Source organism: Pseudorca crassidens, chromosome 12 (genome assembly GCF_039906515.1).
Source record: "Pseudorca crassidens isolate mPseCra1 chromosome 12, mPseCra1.hap1, whole genome shotgun sequence".
Lineage (NCBI taxonomy): Eukaryota > Metazoa > Chordata > Mammalia > Artiodactyla > Delphinidae > Pseudorca > Pseudorca crassidens.
In genome coordinates this window covers 76227635-76244645 of record NC_090307.1, presented here as the reverse complement: position 1 = coordinate 76244645, position 17011 = coordinate 76227635, and the positions used below count along the sequence as shown (strand labels likewise).

General features: G+C 38.9%; 1 protein-coding gene across 2 annotated transcripts in view; it reads left to right on the top strand.

The window, feature by feature from the left end:
- NAA25 (N-alpha-acetyltransferase 25, NatB auxiliary subunit) overlaps positions 1–17011 on the top strand; it is a 73760-nt gene extending 56749 nt beyond the window's left edge. The window contains exons 21-24 of one of the 2 annotated variants that reach the window (XM_067700613.1): positions 402–499; positions 2268–2378; positions 7524–7670; positions 14142–17011. In XM_067700613.1, the coding sequence (XP_067556714.1) occupies positions 402–499; positions 2268–2378; positions 7524–7670; positions 14142–14264 (479 nt within the window). In that variant the 3' untranslated portion in view covers positions 14265–17011. Of the gene's footprint in view, positions 1–401; positions 500–2267; positions 2379–7523; positions 7686–14141 lie in introns of both variants that reach the window. The other variant, XM_067700612.1, reaches the window with a different exon arrangement.

The window sequence follows — 17011 nt, the reverse complement described above, 5'->3', positions numbered from 1 at the left end:
GCTGAGCCTGCGCTCTAGGGCCCACGAGCCACAACTACTGAGCCCACGTGCCACAACTACTGAAACCCGCGCGCCTAGAGCCTGTGCTCCACTACAAGAGAAGCCACTGCAATGAGAAGCCTGCGCACTGCAACGAAGAGTAGTCCCTGCTCGCCACAACTAGAGAAAGCCTGAGGGCAGCAACAAAGACCCAATGCAGCCAAAAACAATAAATAAATAAAATAAAATAAAATAAAGAGCTTAAAACAGATATTCTTTGGTGTTTGTTTCATTGGGGTGGGGGAGCTTTCTGGGTTAAGTCTTTATATTTGCTTATTCTTTATTAGATTGTGCATTGTGTTCCTAAAAATAACATTGAAATAAAAGCTGAATAAAACCATAAACTATTTTTCTGTTTTCAGATGTCTTTAGGAAATGTAAAGGTGATCTCTTAGAAGTTAAAGATGGTAACTTGAAAACACATCCTACTCTTTTAGAAAATCTAGTCTTCTTGGTTGAGGTATGTTTTTGTTCTCTTTGTGAAAAACTCAGTTTTCCTTAATTGTATGCAGGATTAATTTTTCAAAAATGAACAGGTAATAGGCACCTTATGCCTGTAATTTAACCCTTCACTCCCACCTTTTGTTAATTGAAAAGCAATTTCAGTTTTCTGAACTAATTCCTTCCAAGGGTATCAGGAGAATTTCATTCATAATGTTAGGGTAAAACTTCTTGAAATTTGCTTTACAAATCTTCAAAGATTCCTCAGATTCACTGCAAATCTAGCTCTCTTCTGTTCATTTTCCTTTTTGACTCAACTATCATGTAGTTTAAGTTAATTCTGCCAGCTTTCTAAATTTGTTGCTGCTGTTCACTAATTGCTGAGATTCTGCATTATGAAAGAGAATCCAGGAGCTGATGTAGCAAAACACTTTTTTTCTTTTAGCCAGAGAGAGAAAGAAGGATCACAAACACTCATAATCCATTATCTTTTTTCCGTTTATTTTGTCACATGTTTATTTACTTTCTTTTTCTACTAGTCTGTAAGCTTCCTGAAGGCAATATTCTCTGTTTTGGTGACATTTTAAGTGCCTAAGAGATACTTAATGAGTGAATGAGAAATAATTGCGTGTATATATGTACATGAATACACTGTAGCATAGGTGAAGACGTGTAAACACCTAACTTAATTCAAAGGAGAATATGTGCTGACCAACTGGGGAGATTTCTTCATACACAATTTAAGGTTTGTAGGTGAGGCAGTATCTTACCTGGATGGAGAGGTGGGTGGGGAGAGGCATATTTTACAGAACCTTTGGATTCCATACCTAGGAATTTGGACTTTTCACTTCAGTGAAAAGGATGTTAATGGATCCCCATCTCCTGCAAGGAAGTGAAAGAAAATTGGGCTGAGTAGAGCAGGTGTCCTGAACCCCCGGGCCACGGACTGTTAACCAGTCTGTTAACAGACTGTTAGGAACTGGGCCGTACAGCAGGAGGTGAGCAGCAGGTGAGCGAAGCTTCGTCTGTGTTTACAACTGCTCCCCATCACTTGCATTACCGCCTGAGCTCTGCCTCCTGTCAGATCAGCAGCGGCATTAGATTCTCATAGGAGCGCGAACCCTACTGTGAACTGTAGGATCTAGGTTGCGTGCTCCGCATGAGAATCTAAATGCCTGATGATCTGAGGTGGAGCTGAGGCAGTGATACTAGCACTGGGGAGTGGCTGCAAATACAGATTATCATGAGCAGAGAGGTTTGACTGCACAGAGACCATAATAAATCAGTTGCTTGCAGACTCATATCAAAACCCTATCAGTGAGTGGCAAGTGAACAAACAAGCTCAGGGCTCCCACTGATTCTGCATTATGGTGAGTTGTATAATTATTTCATTATATATTACAGTGTTATTATAATAGAAATAAAGTGCACAATAAACGTAATGAGCCTGAATCATCGCCAAACCATCCCCCCGTCCATGGAAAAATTGTCTTCCACGAAACCAGTCCCTGGTGCCAAAAAGGTTGGGGACCACTGGAGTAGAGGATGAGTTTAGAGCTGGGAGAGCCAGAAGAAAGAATAAAGACAGTATTCTGAGTGGGAGATGAAGAAGACCTGGATCAGTGTGGTGATTGTAGAAATTAGAGAGTGGAGAGTTACAAGAGAACTTGAAGAGATTTGCATAGAAGAGCTGTTTGCATAGAATTTGTATAGTTCATAATCTTTGTTATTGATAGATATCTTGAGTGTAATCCTTATTGATGAATTTGCAATTTTTCCTCTTTCAGACTATTTCTATTATCCTTTGGGTGTCCAGTTACTGTGAGAGTGTCCTGCGACCATACAAATTAAATTTACAGAAAAAGAAGAAGAAGAAAAAAGAAACCAGCATCATCATGGTAATAACAGAGAAAACACAAGTAACAATCTGGCTGCATGCTGCCTTTTCTTTTCACTGTTTTCCTGCATTTTGTAAGAGATCATAGGACCCAATATGCATTCCTTTTCTCTCCCCAGCTTTTAAAAAAAAATATACACCTGCAGAAAAGCTGAAAGACTAGTATAATGACACCCAGACATCCTTACCTAGATTCACCACTTGTTAACAATTTGCCACATTGGCTTTATCTCTCTCTCTCTCTCTCCCCCTCTCCCTCTCCCTCTCCCTCTCCCCCTCTCTCCTCTCTCTCTCTCTCTCTCTCTCTCTCATTCTCTACCTCCCCCACCCCCATTTGTTGAACCATTTGAAAGAAAAGTACAGACTGTGATACTTAACACACCAGGGTAGAACAGGGGCAGTCTCCTACAAAACCATAATACTCAAGATATTTTTATACTCAAGATATTTAAAATTGATACAATAATATTATAATGTCCATATTAACCTTTTCCTTGTTATCCCAGTTACATCCTATATAGTCTTTTTCAAAATACTAGAATCCTACTAAGGATCTGACACAGCTTTTAGTTGTCATTTCTCTGTACCTTTCTTTCATCAAGCGTACTTCCTTAGCTTTTGTTTGTCTTTATTATTGAAAAGTCTAGCAAGGTTTTTGGTAGACTATCCCACAGTCTGGATTTGGCTAATTGTTTCCATAGATTTAGGTTAAACATAGATGCTGTGTCCTTTTTAGCAGTTGAATTAGGAGGCACTAATGTTGTTATGTCCCATTATTGATAATTTCAGGTTTAATTATTTGATAAAGGAAGTGTCTGCCGGATTTCTTTATTGTAAGAGTGTCTTTCCTCCCCGTGTAATTAATCTGTGAGATGATGCTTTGAGACTCTGAATATTCTGTTCCCCACCAGCCTTTCACCCACTGGTTTTAACATCCATTGTTAGTCTAACTTGCATGAATCATTTATTTCTTTGGTGGTTCCACAATGGTGATTTAAAAAAATTCTACCAATCATTTATCATTTATTAACTGGCATTCTGTAAAAATAGAGCTGTATATTTTTAATATCACTATTTTAGTATCACTGTGGACTCATTCTTTTTTAAATTTACCTTGTAAACCATTATCATCATTTTCTTTTGGATGCACAGATTTGGCTAATGGGAGCCACTTTAAGCTGGTTCCCGTCCTTGAACATTGGTCTTTGAGCCCTTACTGTCTGAAACAACAAAAATGCTCCAAGCACTTTGTACTCACCCACTGAACTGAAATCAGTCATTTTTTTCAATGAACCCTGGTTCCTTTATGGGGAATGGTATTCAAAATACCAAGATCTAGTTGTTAGGTATACTAATTGCTATTAGAGTTTTACTGTTTCTAGTTAATGGCCATGAAGAGAGACAGGAAATTTATTTACACACACACACACACACACACACACACACATACACACACACACACACACACACACACACAGAGTTTTAAATAATTAATTCTTACTGATACCTCCAGTTTTAGTCCAATATCAGTGTTCTTCCTTCCATTCCTTCCCTCATTCCATATTTGTAGTTTTCTTTTCAGAGTAAGAACCATGGTTCCCAACAGCATCAATATATTTATTCATTTGCTGTTTTACAATAAATACTAAATAGTTTTGGAATTAGTACATTGGTTCCACTACCAGTTCCAATAACAAACCCACTAAATAAAGTTCAAATTTTTGCATTTCTTTTTTGTCCTTAGAATATGTTCCAGTGAATGTAGACAGTTGAGGTACTCTGTAAAAGCACTGGAATTAAAAACTCAGATTATATTAGTGTGATGTAAATAAGATTCATCTATTTCTGTTTGTATTCAATTTTGGAGTTTCCTCCCATCTTAATTGATTTAATTTTTGCATGTGTAAAACATTAACATAATTTATATCCTTTTCATAAGGAACGATGTTTAGGATTTATTCTCTAATGGCATGCTGTTTTGTTAATGTTCGAATTTATCTTATTATTAATGGAAGATTTTTGTTCACTGTAGGAATATAGTAACATTGTCGTTTGAAAATGTTGATGGATTTATTAGTAATATTAACTTCCTGCACAATTCAGTAACAATTTTAGATTTGACACTTGTCCTGAGTGTTGCCATTCATTCATTTCTCTCCTTCACTTTGTTCAAGATAATTTAACAGACCATGAGTGCAGTTTGAAAGAATTGATCAGAGTTGTGTGATTACTTTCTCTTCTAATGAAAACCTACACTCCTAGTACTTGTCAATAGCTTTTGGTATTTGAATTTTGTGAGAGTTTTTGTAGTTATTGCTTTTCTAATTTCCAAAAATGAGAATAGCCGCCTATTTTTCTGATTGTCAGTGTAACCTAAATATATGAATAAAGTGAAGATCACCCGTTTTCCCAGCAAACAGAGATAGCCACTGCATACAAACCAGAATCATGCTCTGTAGAAAGTTCTGCAACTTTGCTATTTGTTTTTGTTTTCACTTAATAGGGTATCTTAGACATCTCTTCATTTCAGCAAATATAGATGTATCTCATTACTTTTAATAGTTATGTACTATCCTGTTATATTAATATATCATAACTTATTCCCATTGTTGAATGTTTAGTTCTGATTTTCTTTTAATATTATAAATAGTGCTGCTATTAAAATATGGACAGGGCTTCCCTGGTGGCGCAGTGGTTGAAAGTCCGCCTGCCGATGCAGGGGGGCGGGTTTGTGCCCCAGTCCGGGGGGATCCCACGTGCCGCGGAGCGGCTGGGCCTGTGAGCCATGGCTGCTGAGCCTGCGCGTCCAGAGCCTGTGCTCTGCAGCGGGAGAGGCCACAGCAGTGAGAGGCCCGCGTACCGCAAAAAAAAAAAAAAAAAAAAAAGGACAAACACAAGATGAATTTATAATATGATTTCCTTAGGCTATCTCTTAGATCTGACATTACTATGTATACAGGTTTCCCTGCTATCCAGAAGTATAGCATTCCTTTGAAACCTTTCGTAAGCCCAGGTGGCATAAAGGGAAGAAGCAATTACCTTAGGACAATGGATGCACAAATTAAATTGAGATAAAGCACAGATGCTTACAGACATAGTTCACCGCTGTGGCGGCTTGATGTTGAGTGGCACTTCCGGTGCCACTCTTGCTGCTAAGGGTGTGCGCTGCTTCTGTAACAGCTTGCTGCAAACGCTTTTCGCTGCCTTTTTCCTGTGAAAGCAAAAATCCTCTTTGGATTTCTTTTGGTTAGCCAAAACAGGTACTAATGTAGGTCTTTCGTGAAAGCTAAGTGGCGTGAAGCGAACTTTCAAAAAGCTGGAGTTACCTGTTTTTACATTCCCCAGTGGTGTGGTGTGTCTGTATCCTTACCCATTTGATAGGCAAACATTGGTACTCTCCTTTTTCCAATTTGCGTTAAAAAAATTCTATTGATGTTGCACCTTCAAAGAAGACTTCTTGAGTGAAAAGCTGGCCTTAACTAGTTGATTGGCTAGGTTTCTTGTGTTTATCTGTTTTTTAAATTGTATCACTGCTGGGATTTCTTTGATATTGTTTCTGTCTTTGCCCAAGTTTCCTATTGTGGTGGTAGTATTTTTTCCATTGATACGTTTTGAGCTATTAGACTCTTAACATAGTAGTGTTAACACAATCCTTTTTCATATATGATGCAGTTTTTTTCAGTTTGACATGTCTTTTAACTTGAGTGATTTTTTTGTCAGTATAGTAGTTTTTAAAAAATAAGATTTTTTGTCATGCCTAACTCCTTTGAATTAATGCTTAGATCATTGGTTTTATGGTTTTATCCTTTTTCTAATGGGATTTGGACTCCAAATTTGCTGCTAATCACCACTTTATGTTTATCCCACAAATTTGGTACTTCATATCTTCATCTGACATAGCAAACATTTTTTTCTAATACTTCTTGTGATTTATTCTTTGACCATTGTTTTGTTTAGGTGCTATTCAATAATTTCCAAATGTATGGTGATTAAAAAATTTTTTTTAGTTCTTGTATAATTTTTAAAGGTTACTTTCCATTTACAGATATTACAAAATATTGGCTGTATGCCCCATGTTGTACAATACGTCATTGAGCCTATCTTAACCCAGTAGTTTGTACCTCCCACTCCCCCACCCACCTATTGCCACTCCCCCAAGATTTTTTTTTAACAGTTCTTAGGTTAGTATTATGTTTAGAAAGACCTTTTCAATTTATGATCGCAAAAGCCACTACCTAAATCCTCTTCTGGTGCGTCGATGGATTTTTTAAAAAAATTTAAGTATTTAAATCTGTCTGGAATTTATTTTGTTATTTATTATTTTATTTATTTTATATTTCACAATATGTCTAGCTAGCTATTCAGTACCATTCATCCACTTGAAAACCACTGTTTTGAAAGGTAACCATTTAAATTCCTTTATATTCTTTGCTCTACCTTGGGATTTGTGTTCTTTCAGTCTTTGTCAATTTACTTATATGCCAGTCCCATCGGGATTTGATGTAACTTTATAATATACCCTAATATCTATTAGGGCAAGTTCCCCTTAACGGCTCTTTTTCAGAATTTTCTTGATTGTTGTCACCCATCATTTTTTCCATTAGAATTTAGAATTTCTGTTTCTGTTATTAACATTAGAGGAAATCTCAAAGACATAAAGAGAAGAAATGAAGACTTGGTTCTTCTCATCTCCTTTAGTGTTCTAGGAGATTCCCAACCTGAAGTTGAATAATGACCAACTAAGATTTTTTATTTGTTTTTTCACCTCTACTTCCCCAGAGTGAAATAAAACCACACTGAAAAAAAGTCATCATTACTGAGTTAGCATTTGGTGGCTATTAAATTTACCTTGGTTTGAGAGACTCTCTTAATATCCAAAACTATATCTATCCTTGTTACTATTTTTTTTTGCGGGGACTACACCACACACCATGTGGGATCTTATTTCCCCAACCAGGGATTGAACCCGTGCCCCCTGCTGTGGAAGTGCAGAATCTTAACCACTGGATCTCCAGGGAAGTCCCATCCTGTTACTATTAATAGAATTAAGTAATGCTATAGCATGAAATTAGTATATCTTATGTGATATAGCATGGGAGAAATACGTTTGATAATCTTTCAACTTTTTAAAAATCTTTTTTTCCAGCCACCTGTCTTTACCAGTTTCCAAGACTATGTTACTGGGCTTCAGACTTTAATTTCGAATGTTGTGGATCATATTAAAGGACTTGAAACACATCTAATTGCACTTAAACTTGAAGAACTTATTTTAGAAGACACTTCCCTCTCACTGGTAAGAGACTGTATGGTAAGAGACTATAGTTGATCAGCAATAAGTTATATATAGATATTCAAGTGTTCTTATTGTTATCACAGGGACAAGTTAATTTTTAATTCATTATTCTCTCCTTATGGGAATTGTGATTAGAAGGTGCCTGGCACTGGTTTTTTGCTGTGGTCTTGGTGGTGGTGGTGTCTCCTCTCCCTTCATCCCCCCTCCCGCTTTCCACCTTTGAATACATTTTTGGGGGTGTTCTTTTACTATGAAAACAACGGATGAATTGTTGAAGAGTAGAATTAGTATTGTCCCTGTTTTGAGCACCATAGGAAACCAGCCATACTTTTGAGATTCAGGGACAATCTCCTTGACTGAGAACTTACCTGCTGTTGGATTGGCTGGTTTCTTTGCCAGCCCAGCAGTTATCACATGGAAAAGGAAAGATGCTGGACATCAGAACTAATTATGTCAGTAATAATGAGGCCAGAGCAAGCCAGCCAAAAAGGAATGGAAACAAGTATGGAATCAAAGGTACTAGTCAGTTTTCTCCTGATCATTATTTTAGGCTGGTTTCTTAAAATTCTGCTAGCAAAATCCCTGATAAAGTCTCACTTTTAAAAATGTGGATTCTTGGGCTTCCCTGGTGGCGCAGTGGTTGAGGGTCCGCCTGCCGATGCAGGGGACGCAGGTTCGTGCCCCGGTCTGGGAGGATCCCACATGCCGCGGAGTGACTAGGCCCGTGAGCCATGGCCGCCGAGCCTGCGCGTCCGGAGCCTGTGCTCCGCAACCGGAGAGGCCACAACAGTGAGAGGCCCGCGTACCAAGAAAAAAAAAAAAAGTGGATTCTTTTAAAAAAGTTAATTAAATAAAACAAACAAATGGTGTCAGGTGAGTTAACATGTACCAGCTTGGAGTAGGTTTAGGATTTTGATAGGAGCCAGAAGAGCAATGGTGGAGCCACCTGATTCTGGCTAGTTGTTCCAGTGATGAAACTCCGATCATGAGGAAATGCTTTCCTTGAGTAGTTTGACCTAAGCCTCTGCTGATGAGGAAGCTCATCCAGCAATCTGAGGGCAGGCATCATCCTAGCCTAAGACCTCCACCCAGGCCCTTCTAGGGAAGGGAGTGAATGGAATCTTGCTTGGCACACCAGCTTTAAAAGGTTGTAAGCCCCTCTTTTGTAAAATGTCAACATGTTAGAGCTTTGAAAAAAGGGCTTACTGTGGGAAAGGGCTCAGAGCATTTAACATTTCCAAAGACTGATTAAAGAAAGCAGACAAGTGTTGGCTAGAAGTTTGGTTTTAGCCAGTTAAGCTATATATTCAACTGCTTTCTTATGTGCACTAGAATGAATATAGACTTCAGTGGTAATTAGAGGTACTGATTGATGGATTATTAATTCTTTAGTATTTTTGTCTTCCTTTTTTTAAGCCTTACATTGTTTTAAAAAGTAAAATATGTACATGGTAAAAAAAAAATTCAGAGTAAAGAAAGAAAATCCAGTGAATTGCCTCCTTTCCATTCTAACCCATTCCCTAGTTCCCTTTTTAGAAGGAACTGCTGTTATCAATGATTTCTTGTGTAATCTTCCTGAGTTAGAGAACCCATTTGCAAGTACGTTATGACCGTGCCCCTCCCCCCCACATCTTGCCTTTAAACACAAATGATAGCGTATTATACATATTGTTTAGTCTCTTGTTTTTCTGTTTAGTCTCTAGGAGATCGTTACATATAAGTAACTTATCTACCTTGTTCCTTTTAACTGCTCTGTAGTGTTTCACTGTTTCTCTACAGACAAAAATGTATGCTTGTTACAAGAGAATTAGAAAATAGAGAGTAGCACCTCCCAGTCCCACCATCCAGAACCACCTCCACCTCTCCCTCTTCTCTATCACCTTTAAACACATTTGTGTCTGCCATTAGCCTTTATGACTTCCAGGTACTTGGTTACCCAGTAAAGGCCTAGTAATTAAATCCTTGTCAAACAGGTACATCCCGGGCAGGAATGTGCCTTCCGCCCCCACATGCATGCCAAAAGGTCTTTGCTAGTCCTTTTGGACCCCTTTTACCTATAAAGAGATCTGGTAATTCATAGTAGTAGATTTGGAGCTGTTTAACTTTTGACTTTTTAGATTAAATGCAAACTCATTCTGTGCTCTAAACTCCCATCCCCTTTTGTGAATAGTATAGAAAAGTAAGAACTCGAAATTATAGTACCTATTTTTTAAAATCTTAAGGATTGCACACTTGGACAGATGTCACATTGCTTCATGTGGTTGGGCTTTGCCGGACATCTTTGAGATTTTCAATAAGTAGATATAAATTTATTGAGCTCACTATTGTTGGGCTTAAAGCTTGTAGAAATATAATGATCAAAGACCTACTGTAGAGAGTCTGGCTGTAGAGCGATGCATACAAATTACTAAATTGGAGATACGATATAGGCACAGAAATCTGAGTGAGTCAAAAAGAGTCTCACTGGAAAGGGGACATCTGAGGATTAATAAATTTTCACCAGGCAGACAGGAATGGAGGAAAGGAATCCCAAGCAGGAGGAGGCACAGACAACAGCACAGAGGCAGGAAAGTGAATTGTGTGGTGCACCATGAGTCATTTGGCAGAGCCAGAGCCCATGGTGATTTCGGACGCAGGCAGTAGTAAGCGGCAGCTTGCATCAAGCAGCAGTGAGCAGTAGTAGGAAGCAAGATCTTAGTTCCCAGACTGGGAGTCCTAACCACTGGACCACAGGGGCCAGCAGCTAGGGCCTGGGTCCCTAGTCCTTACATGCCTTGGCAAGAAAGAATTCAGGCAAGGAGGCAGAAGGTAAAGAAAAGTAAAAAGTTTATTGGAAAAGCAAAGTACATGCGGAAAGATGCACAGGCGAACTCAGAGAGTAGCGCCTTTGGGAAGTTTAAATCCTTTATAAGGTGTCAGTCTTCCGGGTCTTTGTCTTCTTTTTGGCCAGTTGTATTGTTTTGACCCCAGGGCTAATTTGTTTCTGGACCCTCCCCTGAGTGCGCACGCACCTCTAAGTTAAGATGGATCCCACTGCAAAGGCCTCTGGGAGGAGATGGCAGGACTTACTATGGTCTGGCATCTCCTGCCTTTTTGACGCTGTGTAGGCTTTTGCACATGCGTAGTGTTTCCCTTGCCCCAAGGATGGGAGGTGTGTGACCTCTGGATCATTTAATAGGGTTTAGTCCCAGTCTGTCCCTGCCATAAAAATGCCCAGTGTCCGGTTATTTACCCTGTTCCTGTTTTTTTGGGTTTTTTTGTTTTTTTGTTTTTTTTTGCGGTACGCGGGCCTCTCACTGCTGTGACCCCTCCCGTTGCGGAGCACAGGCTCCGGACACGCAGGCTCAGCGGCCATGGCTCACGGGCCCAGCCGCTCCACGGCATGTGGGATCTTCCCGGACCGAGGCACGAACCCGTATCCCTTGCATCCGCAGGCGGACTCTCAACCACTGCGCCACCAGGGAAGCCCCTGTTGCTGGTTTTTATATTGAGGTGCACATCTCGAAATATAGACAGGAGTCTAGTCATAAACATGTAGTCCTGGAGCCCGTTTGTCTCTTGCTTCAGGAAATGTAAGTAGGGACTGATAATGAATGTCCAGCCTGGAGCTCATCTTCTCCTCATCCCATGAGGTGTGAACAGGAGGCCAGTTGTAAATGCCTAGCCTGGAGCCCATCTATCTCCTGCCTCAGTGGTATGTGGGAAGGACTGTTGGATACAAAGGTGACAGGCATAGTAGCCCTGCTGTTGTCAAGAGGATTGAGTGGTTGTTCTTGTTGAAAGATCTATCTGCCTCCTGAAATGAGGAATAAGATTTCTCATTTTGATTATTCTAGAGGTTATCCTTAACTCTGGGCTACTTGCTAGATTTTCCAAGCCCTGGTTCTGTCTTCATCTTTTGACCTTGGGAAAGTCGCTTAACCTTTTTGGGCCTCAATTTCTTTATTTGGAAAATGGAAATCATAATAATGTTAATGCAAGCTCGCATGCCCAGTGCACAGTGAGCCGAAACAAACTGAAACATTGGAGTTTGGAGCAGAGAAAGGTTTATTGCAAGACCATGCAAGGAGACGGGTGGCTCATGCCCTAAAAGCCCAGAACTCCCTGAAGGGTTTCAGCAAAGCATTTTTGAAAGCCAGGTGAGGGAGGAGGGTCGCAGGGTGTGTGATCAGATCGTGCACAGTTCTCTGATTGGCTGATGATGGGGTAACAGGGTGGTGTCACAGGGGTTAACTTTATCAGTCCTTAGGCTCCAGGAGGCCTGGGGCTTATGTGCTCATGGTCATCAAGTAGTTAACATCTTCCATTTGGTGGGGGGATTGATTTCACATCTGCAAAACAACTCAGGAAATTTGCATCAAATACTATTATCTAGGTACTTCAGAGAAGAGCTAAAGCAGAGGATATGGGGGAAGGCCTGTCCCAGGAAGGCCCCATAGTGTCCTGCTCAGATAAAATAATACCTACTTCATAGGGTTATAGTGAAGATTAAACAAAACAATAATGGCTGTATATTGCCTTATTTTGTTAAAGTCATGATACATATAACATACTGAGCAGCACGGGCCACCAAATATTGGATCCATGTAGTGCTTAGTACTTTCTTTTGGGTTAAAAAAAAAAAAAGAAAAAACAACAACTTCAGTTCCATTTACATTAGGTTCACTTTTTTCTTTCCTTCCTTTCTTTCTAAACTTGAAACACTATGAACAAGGCCTCTGGAGTACTACCTCTAGTCCTGGTCCCCTTTCCTCTTCCCTAGCGGTATCCACTGAAACTGGTTGTATGCCAAGACACCCTCCCCTCCTTATTAAAATATTTATTTATTTTGGTTGCACCAGGTCTTTGTTGCAGCATGTGGGATCTTTTAGTTGCAGCATGTGGGCTCATAGTTGTGGCATTCGAACTCTTAGTTGTGGCATGCATGTGGGATCTAGTTCCCAACTAGGGATTGAACCTGGGCCACCTGCATTGGGAGCATGGAGTCTTAGCCACTGGACCACCAGGGAAGTGTCCTCCTCCCCACCCTTTTTTAAAAATCCATCTGGTCTTAATGTAACTTTATAATGTACTCTAACATCTGTTAGGTTTTTTTAAAGTAAATTATATACACTTTATTTTATTCAGAAGCATAAATTCAACCAATGAGTTCTTCACTCAACCAATATTCAAGAGTTCTGTTCAGGCTACTGCATCTAGATCAATCTTGTTCTTTTAAACAACTGTATAGTGTTCAAAATATGAATGTACCACATCCATTGGACATATTTTAGGTTGTTTCTATACATTTGCTTTTACATATAGTACTGAATGAAATGTATTTGTGTACATACCTTTTTATGCACTTGTTGGGTCATAAAATGACCCACTTGTTGGGTCAGAAACTTGTTGGTTTCTTTTGGGCTTTAAAGTACTGCCAACTTCATGTAAAGCTAACCAGTTTTCAGCCAACCTTCTTTCTGTGTTTGAACACTCCATCCCCTTTATTTTTTGTGCTTTCTACCACAGGTCAAACGTGCAGCAAATATTTAACTCACATATTTGAGCAGCCTTAGGAAAACTGGTCTTTTTTAGTTGTTTGGCCTCTGGAACATGATCGTGGACTTTGTCAACATGGAGGGAGGCCTGTCAATATTGTAACTAGAAAAGATGATACTGGTAAATTTGATGCCTTTAAAAAGTGGCTGTGATAAGTCTAAATGAATAATAAATTTCTACTTTTTTCCCGATGAAACTAATAATAAGAAATCTCAATTTTTCCACTTTGTACAGCTCATAACAAAATAGTAGTAATTTTATGGCTAAAGTACTTAGTAATAATTTTCTAACTTTTTTCTTTTTTTAAAAAAAGTATTTATTTATTTATTTATTTATTTATTTATTTATTTATTTATGGCTGTGTTGGGTCTTCGTTTCTGTGTGAGGGCTTTCTCTAGAAGCGGCAAGCGGGAGCCACTCTTCATCGCGGTGCACGGGCCTCTCACTATCGTGGCCTCTCTTGTTGCGGAGCACAGGCTCCAGACGCGCAGGCTCAGTGGTTGTGGCTCACGGGCCCAGTTGCTCCACGGCATGTGGGATCTTCCCAGACCAGGGCTCAAACCCGTGTCCCCTTCATTGGCAGGCAGATTCTCAACCACTGCGCCACCAGGGAAGCCCCTAACTTTTTCTCTTGATGAAAACTAGAAATCAGAAATCTCGCTTTTCCGACTTGATATAATTTATAACAAAGGTTACTTGAAAGATTGGTAATGCTAAAGCAACAGGGGTCTCAGTGAAAAGTCAAATGGAAAAATATACATCTGTGATGAGTTTAGCCATCTTTGCATTTAATGAAATTGAAAATGACCCACTCTATTCTGATGGAGCTTGCAGTGAGACCAGAGGTAGTGGTAATTTTAATTTATACCTGAGGATCTCTAATCTGGGGGAATGCTTTCTGAGCAAGACCACTAATTCTTGTTTCCTTTGTAGGAAGAGAGAAAATTTTCAAAGACTGTACAAGGGAAGGTGCAGAGCAGTTACCTGCACTCACTTCTGGAAATTGGGGAGCTGCTGAAAAAAAGACTTGAGACTACAAAGAAACTAAAAATTTAAGTTAGTGTGAACCACAAGCACTGATGACTCTACAACAGAAAATGACATCATCTTCCCAGGCAAAAGCTACATCTGATTGACCATCATTTTAATCCAGAACTTCCTCATAAAATGCATGAAGGACTTTGATCGTGAATTAATTTTTTAGGTATTAAATGTGTACAACTGATTAAATTATTGTATATAAACCAGAAGCAGGACCCTCATCTGGGTTTGACCACTTTTTATACATGTTCATATGCATATGGCAGCCACAAGAGAACCCCACTCTTCTTCCCTTCTATCACCAGAAACATCTGGTGGGGTGGGGGGAAAGCAGCAATAGAAATTAAGCATAAAGCATTGACCTCAGAGCAGCTGAATGGCCCTACCATTATAGCAGTGCGTGTTTTGGTCTGGTCCTTGAGCCTTAGGAAGCAGAAAGCAGAAGAAGAGGGGGACCATGATTGGGAGCAGGCCCTCTTTCCACATTAGCAGTTTAGTTTTGAGGCTTCCTCAAATGCTTGGCTCCCACAGAACCCAAGGCAGGTACCCAAAGGACCTCAGATGAAATTTGGCATAAGCACCTGCCACTGAAGGACATCACTCCGATGCCCACAGGCTGTCGGTTTTCAGCTTAATAATCCCAATGGCCGAGACATCCCCATCCTAGCTCCTGTGAGAGTTAAATCAGAAGTAGCCTTCTGTTACCTTACAGCTGTTTGGAGGGGAAAGTAGTGCAGACCACTGATAAGCCTGCTGAGGACTAGCTTGCTGTCTTTTGTCTACTTGGGAAAGATGGGAATCACTGTTTTAAAGAAGAGAGGTGTACATAATTTATGCAGGCAAGTCTAATACCAGTGTCATTGGTTTTGTGAGCTATATATATATATGTATATGCTTTTACATATATACGTATATTTTCAACCGTATATACATGTATATGTAAATGTATATACATGTATATATGCTTGAAAGTAAAGATTTAATACTTTAGTGTTTTTTAAGTGGGAGGTTTGAGAAGGAAGAAAGGAAGGAATGTATATTAATATGGATTTAACCTAGATTTTAAGATTTAGGCTGGCAAAAGAAATGTTATCAGTTGGGCTTGAGGTTCAGTTTACCTTTTTCAAACTTGAGAATTATTACCAGGATGGTGTTTACTTTGTTCATCTGGAGCTCCCCAAGACTATGGCTTCACAGGTTGGTTTGACAGAAAAGATAAACATTGCTCTTGAAAATGTTACACATTTTATACAACTGCTTTGGTAACTTTTTTGTGTTTGAATCTGTGCCTCTGTTTTTGGTCTTTGTTACCCAAATACCGTTAAAGTTAATAATTCTGAAAAGCAAAGAAATGAATTTGATGAGGAGATTCAAATATCTGATGGAGGATTGGTCTTGAAGACCTTCAAGGTCCTTTCCAACTCACTTCTCCAGTGAAATGTGATACTTTTTTCTTTTAAAAGCAACCAAAAAAGAGCTTGGAAAATCTCTGTATGCAAAGCAATTGCATTTTGTCCCTATCATTTTGACTTTCTTAGATTCACAATTTGGTAGGGTGATTAATAACTGTCTCAACTTGTAGGGAAACTTTTTTGAAAATTACTGAATTACATGGTCAAAATAAGACTTGTTGGAAATCCTAGTCTATCCAGTAATTAAAAAAAACCAGTTTTGATGTTAATTGGTAGCCACAACTGTTATACCCCACCCCAAAAGAAAAGAACTGCCTTGAACAAGATGAATTAAAAATTCTGATTGATTCTGAATCTAACTTAATAACATCATAATTTCATAAAACTATGGTCTATTTAGATGGAACTTTGTGTATGGGGTTGGGGGTATGTGTGTATGGCATGTGTTCTTGAAATGATGTTTCTTTGAATATCCAAAAATACTATACGTAGAAATAGAAATGTTCTTTGAAACAAGTCTATTAACTGACAGTGATCATTCTAGCATATGTGTGCTCAGTGGGCTGGCCTTGGTCCTCAGGGACAGTGTGTGACTCCAGTGGTCTACCTACCTAGTCTCTTGCCTAGGGGCATCTGGGTCCTCTACTGGTTTTAGTGACAGATAATGTTACATTGGGGTTATGCTTCCTTTGTTACATGTTGATTTCCCTACTAAATGTAGCATTTCAATTACATCCAACCTCTTACATTTTGAGATAATTGTAAAAAGAATGAAATTATGCAGAAATGGCCAATATCTTTTATTGATCTGTTCTTTTGGAAATTGTCATGCACTATAAATTGTGTACAGTTAAAAAAATATATATATATATATACACATATATTCTTACATGAGTAAAAAGCACCCTCTCCAGCAATTGTATGTAATTGGTATTTGAAGAGAATTCCCAAATAACTCATTGCTGCTGCTGCTGTTTTTAGTTTGTGTGGGTTTTTTGTTTTATTTTGTTTTTGTGTGGAAAACTGATATTTAAAAAAAAGAAAAGGAGAAAAAACACGACTACTGTTTACAGACTGAAAAATTACTGCTTTTTATACTACTGAGATCCTAAGACTCTCCAAAGCAAACATTTGGTTTAAATCATTTATCTGATGTGGATAAAAGGTAGAGAACTTTTTAGTGTTCTCCACATAATGGAAAATGTACAAATGCCTAGCTGTGTTGCCCATCAATTTTGTATATTTTCGTAATTTTAATTGTTCAAAATTGCATTATATTTTGCAGTCACTATGTTCAATCTGGATTTGTCTTTCATTCTAACTTTTAATATAAAAAGGGGTTTCAATGTA